This window comes from Elephantulus edwardii, unplaced genomic scaffold, assembly GCF_000299155.1.
Source record: "Elephantulus edwardii isolate Elephantulus edwardi_28Jun2011 unplaced genomic scaffold, EleEdw1.0 scaffold00348, whole genome shotgun sequence".
Classification (NCBI taxonomy): domain Eukaryota; kingdom Metazoa; phylum Chordata; class Mammalia; order Macroscelidea; family Macroscelididae; genus Elephantulus; species Elephantulus edwardii.
This window is the reverse complement of record NW_006400098.1, coordinates 1,437,609-1,444,890: the sequence shown is the minus strand read 5'-3', so window position 1 is coordinate 1,444,890 and position 7,282 is coordinate 1,437,609. Positions and strand designations below refer to the sequence as shown.

The 7,282-nt window shown below is 43.8% G+C and overlaps 1 protein-coding gene across 1 annotated transcript in view; it reads left to right on the top strand.

Annotated features, from left to right (window-relative positions):
• The first annotated feature begins 1,265 nt into the window (after positions 1–1,265).
• The window catches only part of GP6 (glycoprotein VI (platelet)), a 38,642-nt gene continuing 32,625 nt past the window's right edge, over positions 1,266–7,282 (top strand). Inside the window, exons 1-2 of the mRNA XM_006901875.1 lie at positions 1,266–1,299; positions 2,001–2,036. Coding sequence (XP_006901937.1) covers positions 1,266–1,299; positions 2,001–2,036 — 70 coding nt within the window. The remainder of the gene's footprint in view (positions 1,300–2,000; positions 2,037–7,282) is intronic.

Genomic DNA, 7,282 nt, shown 5'->3' with positions numbered 1-7,282 from the left:
AATAATATTGCATGAGTTCCTTGTTTTTTAATGCTATTCCATTGTGCAAATATACCACAGCTTCTCTAGCCATTCGTTTGTTGATGGGCACTTAGGTTGTTTCCAACTCCTTGCTATTGTGAACAAAGCTGCAATAAACATGGGTGTGCATATATCTGCTTGGATGTCAGCTAAGATGTCTTCATTTTTTTTTCTCCCCACCTGAGTTTTTAATTCAGCAGGTGAGTTATTGTTACATACTCCTTAACGATTCTGATTTCCATGGCCACTGTGCTGCCTGAAGACAGATTTTTTCTTTCTTCTGGCCATCAATGGGATAGCCAATATTCTTTAATAACAATTGATTCTTTGTTAATCTTTATTCTTTTTTTATTAATAAAGTATTATTGTTGCTGTTAAGTGCTGTCAAGTCACTAACAGTCCTCCAGCATGTGGGCATGCTGGAATTTTGAAATGCTGTAGGGCCCTCGGGCCTATGGCCCTGGGGCCTACTTTTAGTCAGTTTTGGTCAAACATTCTTCTAGGTCATATAGCACTGGTCTGTCCATTTGCTGTACAGAGGTAACTTGTGGTTGCTGTTATGCTAAACACTGTGACACTGATGTGTCAAATGTGATACTGGTCACTCATGGCGGACAGTGTTTTGTGGCACTCCCCAATTAAAACAAGCTTGGAAGCAGGAGTGGCATCTACTTCCAAAACAGCTTGCCTCCTGAAACCCTATGAACCTGGAGAAAGGATAAAAGTTATACAAGTGTTCAGGTCTTTCATTCATAGGGTCACTATGAGTTGCCTGCATCAATTATGAATAAATTATTTTCAAGAAATTCTTTGCTAATCTTTGTTATCTTTATTAGTCATTGTTCAGCTCTCCCATGCTTGTGAGATAACTGAAACTCATAGTTTGGGGCCAGATGTAAGGAGCCCAAGTGGAGGTGAGTTTTGTGGTGGGCTGCTGCCCAAATGTCAGTGGATGGGATGCACTAGCTGTTCCATGGGAAAAAAGCAAGACATTCAGCTCCTGCCACTCCAAGAGGGTCACCGTGAATCAGAAACTAACCAACATCAGTGGGTGAGTGACTTGCATCAGGTGCTCTTTAGCTCTCAAGGTGACATTGAAGTGGTTCCTTTTTTCTCTAGATCAACATATGGAGAAATTCTCAGATGGAAAGCTCTGATTTCACACTTCCGGCTGGTCTTCCTGCATCAATAAGGACTGTCACATTCACTGCAAATGTGACCTAGCAGGAGTTGACGTTGGAATCATGGTCTCCAAGAGCATCATCGTCTTCTGCCTTGGTGAGTCTTGAAAGAAAAGTGTGTGGAAATGAAAGGTCGTTAGAGGGGAAGATAAGATGGAGAGAACCCGGGCCATTGAGGGTCTCCTGTTAGGGGGCCTGTCAACAGAGAAAGAACCTTCCTTCAGATGTTTGCATGTCTGTCGCTTTCCAAGTCCAAGTGAGCTTTTGGGGCTCAGTTGTTTGTATTCAGTCTCTGGCATATGGTCTGGTGATCAATGGTGATTTCAGCATTCGTGTAGGAGGTGCAAGGATTGGCCTCTTATGGGACAATGAAGCCACCACTTTAAAGTTTAAAAAAAGAGTGTGTATGTATATATTTTATTATGTATGTTATCATTTGGAATAGTTTGGATAAGTGTAGACAAAGAAGAATTTGTTATGAAAGAAGAGATCTGTATTATTAATCTATGTTTCACTGTTGTTGTGTGGGGACCCTGGGTGGTGCAATGAACAATTAATTACACACTCTCCTACTAGCCAAAAGTTTGACTGTTCAAATACACCAAGGGGCACCTTGAAAGACAGCGATGGTGAGCTGCTTCCAAAACAGCACTGCGTTGAAATCTGCACAGAGCAGTGCCCTCGGCACGCAGGATGAGCCAGGTTGACTGAATGGCAATGCCGTGTCCTTGCTTGGGATGCTTTGAGACAGAGATTAGGGACAAAAGGGCTCATTTCCACAAATCCTCTCTCTTCCAGTGCTCTGCCTGGCCCAGGGGATTCAGGTGCAGAGAGGTGAGTGCTCCCTAAATCTCTCAAGCTCTGGGTTATGGGGCTGGAGTGATGTGCCACGGGCTGAACAAATCCTGATTCTACTTCCCGTTCCCATGGTCCTCACTATGCCCATCCTTCTCCCGGAGAGCAGCTGGTGGCCTCGAACCTTGTGCCTTTGGCATTGCATTGCAGCTTTTTGCCACTAGGCCACCAGAGCTCAATGGTCTCGACGAAGATCCCGTTGCAAAATCTCCATCTCTCTTGAACATTCTCTGACCCTCTCAAACGCCTGGCCCCCTGGCCTGAACGTAGAACCTTCACTTCCTTTAGGCTCTTTGTCAAGCAGAGATCTGAGTTTAACTGAAAGGCCACAGTTGCAGCATTGGGGAAACTCAAGACTCATCTCTGATTACCCAATTTCCTGTCTTGCCTAGGTTCACTTGTTTTCATCCTAATTCCCCTACATGTGTCCATGTCATGTTACTTAAAGGAACACTGCCAACTTCTGAGGCCCTACCACATGTTCTTTCACTCCAGCTCCTACTCGCCTTAATAGGTATGAACCACAAGTCAACCCAGCTCTTTCTAAATGGTCTATTCTGGACTTCTTATGTTTTAAAAAGACAAATACTTTGTCTTCCCTTTAAAGGTCTTCAGTAGTCATTCTTCATCTAGGCTCGTTGCATGCGCTGGGCTTCTCCAAAGAAAGAGAATCAACGAAAAAAGGATCTATGTCCACTTAACATTCAAGGGACCTCTGGTGGCCTAGTAGTAAGAAGCTGCGGTGCAATCCACCAGTTGTTCTGGGGGAGAAAGAGGGGCAATGTCCCCTTGTACTGTCTACTGCCTCTGAAAACCCACTGGAGGGTCAGCTGTGAATTCATTCCTCCTCAAAGGCAATGAGTAGTAGCAGCAGCACTAGTGACAGTGATTGTAATAGTAGTAAGATTAGTAGGAGTAGTAGTAACAGCAGCAAAAGCAGCAGTAATAGTAACAGCAGCAACAGTCAGAGTAGTATTAGTAGTAGCAATAATGTAGTACTAGTAAGAGCAGGAGCAATAACAGTGGTAGTAGTAGTAGCAGTAGTAATAATAATAATAGTAACAGTTGTTATATGTAATAATAATAATAGTTGTTGTTATGTGTCATTGAGTTGCCTGCAACTCATAGCGACCCTGTGTACACTCTATTCTGTTCCAATCTTATTGTCTCTGACACACCTACCCTCGTTACCGCAGTCACTGAATCAATCCATCTCATCGAGGGTCTTCCTCTTTGGCACTGTCCCTCCACCCTCCCAAGCATGATGTCCCTCTCCAAGGACTGGTCCCTCCTTGCAACATGCCCAAAGTATGTCAGATGGAGCTTCAGAATCCTTGCCTCCAAGGAGCAGTAATAATAGCAGTAGTACTTCTCAAAGCTTATTTCTCTCCTTATTGAAAACCATCAGTTTAGTTCATACCTGCCGTGCTAATGATTAGCAGTGTTCTCGGAGTAAAGCAATCATCTCTCTCTCTGCTTTGGTGGTTCAAGACCACCCAGCTGTGCCGTGGAAGAAAGTGAGGTCTGGATATTTGTTTCCAGAAGATCACAGCCTTTCAGACCCTATGAAGAAGTTCTACCCGGGCACACGTGGGGTCATCGTGAGTGGAAATCACCTTGATAGCAACTCTTCATCGATAGTTTCCTTTAACAAACAGTGTCTGGTATTATCTGCATCATCTGTTCCTTGAAGACATTCACCAGGTCTATTTATGTCAGATTTTCTCATCCTCAACACCACTGATGAGCTTTTGGGACAAGCAATAACGCTGGAGCACTCTGGCTGCACCCTCTCCAAGAAATACCTGTCTGCTCTCCTGGCCGTCCATGGGATGCTCAGTGCTCTTCTCCACCACAGCTCAAAGGCATCAATTCTTCTGTCATCCTTATTCATTGTCCAGCTCTCAGATGCATAGCAAGTGATCAGAAAGACTATGGCCTGAATCAGACACACCTTAGTCCTCAAACTGACATCATTACTCCCCAATAATTTGGAGAAGTCCCTAACTACAGATTTCCCCAGTGCATCTCATTTCCTGCCTGCTGGCAGCAAGGGTTTTAATTGTAGATTGAAGCAAGATGAAGTTGTTGACAGTTTCAATCCATCATGATGTTGCCTATTGGTCTCTTGATAAGAATCTTTGCTTTGTTGACATTGAGACACAATCCATATTGTAGGCTGTATTCCTTGATCTCCTGCAACAATTGCTTCGAGTCCTCCTCACTTTCAGCAAGCAAGGTTGCGTCATCTGCATAATGCAGGTTATTGATGAAATTCCGTCCAATCCCAATGCCACACTCCCCTTCGTAGCATCCAGCTATGAAGAGAGAGAATACAACCCTGACACACCTTCTTCTCAGTGTTAAACCATGCAGTCTTCCCCTGCTCTGCTCTCACAACAGCTTCCTGGTCTAGGTCTCGGTTTTGCATGAGCACAGTTAAGTGCTCGGGGACTCCCATTCTCCTCAGTGTCAGCCACCACTTGTTATCATCCACACAGTCAAATGCCTTTGCACAGTCAGTGAAGCACAAATAGACGTTTTTCTGGTATCCGTCCCCACCCCCGCCTCCCCATTTCTGATGTTCTCTACTTTCAGCCAGGATCCATCTGACATCAGCAATGATATTCTGGTGCCACAGCCTCTTCTAAATACCGTTTGAATTTCTGCAAGTTCCCTATTTATGTACATATTCTAGATGTTGGAATTTTTAAAAAGTTTAAAAAATTTTCTACTAGTTTATTTACAAATTTGAATACAAATTCTAACAAATTATTTCAGATCTCCTCACCCCCAACCCATCAAATTGTACAACTCATTGATTAATCCACCCCTCCCCCTGTACACCCTCATCCCTCTGCTTCCACCTTCTCCCACGCTGTTGCAGACCTGAGGGTCCCAAAGAATGGAATAATTTTATAATTATTAATAAAGAGACAAATAGCCAGGAATGTGATAGAGAAAAGAGCATAAAACAGGGGGCCAGCAGTTCTCCACTGAAGACCCCAAGCCAAGCTTCTCTGTGTCTTTATTGAAAATTATCAGGAAGTAAATCACAAAGAGAATTCAATGCAAATGAAGCCAAGCTCTTTCTATTGAAAACCTTCTGCTTGACTCAGGAGGGAGGGGTTCACAAATGCAAGAATTTGGTTTACCCTTAACTATTAACCTTGATTCCTCAGGGTGAACTCTAGCTCAGGAAGCAACACTCCCTCTGTAGGGGGCCCCTTGCTGTCTCCTGTCTTGCAGGGAACAAACAGCTCATTTTCTAGGATCTGCCACAAGAGAAATCCTAACTTATACATCTGTAATTCCTTCAATTCCTGAACAAGGGTTTTCATATAATATTTGGTATAAAGTTTGGCTTCCCATACCATGCTTCTTGGATCCTTATACTCATTCTACAATATTTTTAAAATACATTATATATCCTTGTGGAATTGAGTTAGTTCATTCAGAATAATGGTCTCCAGTCCCTCCCAAGTTAGATAATAATTTACAAAATCATTGCTCCTGCGTGTTGCATAGTATTCCATCGTGTGAATGTACCGTAATTTCTCAATCCATTCGTTTGTGGTTGGACATTTGGGCTGTTCCCATGTTCTTGATATTCCAGATGTTTTCAAATGCTCTTCAGCTGTATTTTGCTTGCTTCAATTAAGACTCCTAGCAACCCTAGAACAATGGACCTGAACCCTTCATTACCCCGTACCATCCTCATTATACTTGATATACTTGAGCCAGTGGTTACAGTCACAGTCACGGTCAGTCCATCTCATTGAGGTTCTTTCTCTCTTTTGTTGATCCGCCATATTTCCAACTATGGTGTCCTTTTCCAAGAATCAACCCCTCCAAACAATATGCCCAAGATACATGAGGCAAAGATTGACAATCTTCACCTCTAAGGGATGTATTGGTGTAGGATAGAACAGTGTTCAGATCTTCTGTTCATACAGTTGCTATGAGTCGTACTCGATTTGATGGTACCTAAGAATAACCACCACCACCACCACCACCACCACCACCACCACCCTGGTAACAAGGACGACAACAACAACAACAACAACAGCATCAACAATCTTGGTGACCACCACCACTACCACCCTGGTAACAACAACAACAGCAACCACCTGATAACAACAACTACAACCGTGGTGGTGTAGTGGTCAAGTGCTTGACTACTCACTGAAAGGTTTGCTTGGCAGAAGAAAGGTGTAGCCACGTCGACGACCGAGGAAACTCTACACGGCAGTTCTGCCATCGTGCATGGCTGTGGTGAGCTGGAGTGGAGTTATGTGTGGGTGTGTAGCTGTCTCAGACACTGTGAGATGTTCTTCATAACCATGGCCTTGACCCACTCTGTCTCTACTGACTCTGCCGATGGTATATCTAATTTCCAGTTGGAGTTTGGTGGGGAAGCAGGAAAGGGCTATTTTATTGTCCTTTGAAATTCCAGGTTCTGTCTCTTTTCCAGGGCACAAGTCCTCCATCTGGGCAGTACCAGGAACTGTGATTCCCCAGAAGGGTTCCGTGACCATTCTTTGCAAGGTTCCTCCAGGAACAACCACAGTGCGTCTGGGAAGCAGAGAACAACCCGATGACTGGGTAGACAAAAGCCCACATGAAGGCCAGGAGGTAGTGGAGTACTCTATCCATGTTGTGACATCTGTCAACGCGAGGACCTACCACTGTGACTATATGAGGGGAGAAGACTGGTCAACAAAGAGTGACTCGTTGAAGCTGGTGGTGACAGGTAGGGGCCGCCTCGAGGGCATGATAGTCCAGCCTTGATATCTCTTCTCCAAAACCCAGTTCTTGCTTCTAACTGAATCCTACTTATGCCCAGTCTCATCTTTCTTTTCTTTTCTTTCTTTCTTTCTTTCTTTCTTTCTTTCTTTCTTTCTTTCTTTCTTTCTTTCTTTCTTTTTTTCTTTCTTTCTTTCCTTTTCTCTCTCTCTCTTTCTTTCTTCCTTCCTGCTTTCCTGCCTTTTTCTCTTTCTTTCTTTCTTTCTTTCTCTCTCTCTTTCTTTCTTTCTTTCTTCCTGCCTTTCTTCCTTTTTCTCTTTCTTTTTTTCTTTCCTTCCTCCCTCCCTCTTCCCCTCCCTCCCTCCCTTCCTCCTTCCTTCCTTCCTTCCTTTTTTCTTTCTTTCCATCTTTTTTGGGGGTCAGCTATGAGTCGGTTCTGACTTGACGACACACAATGACATGTATTGGCACATATTTTG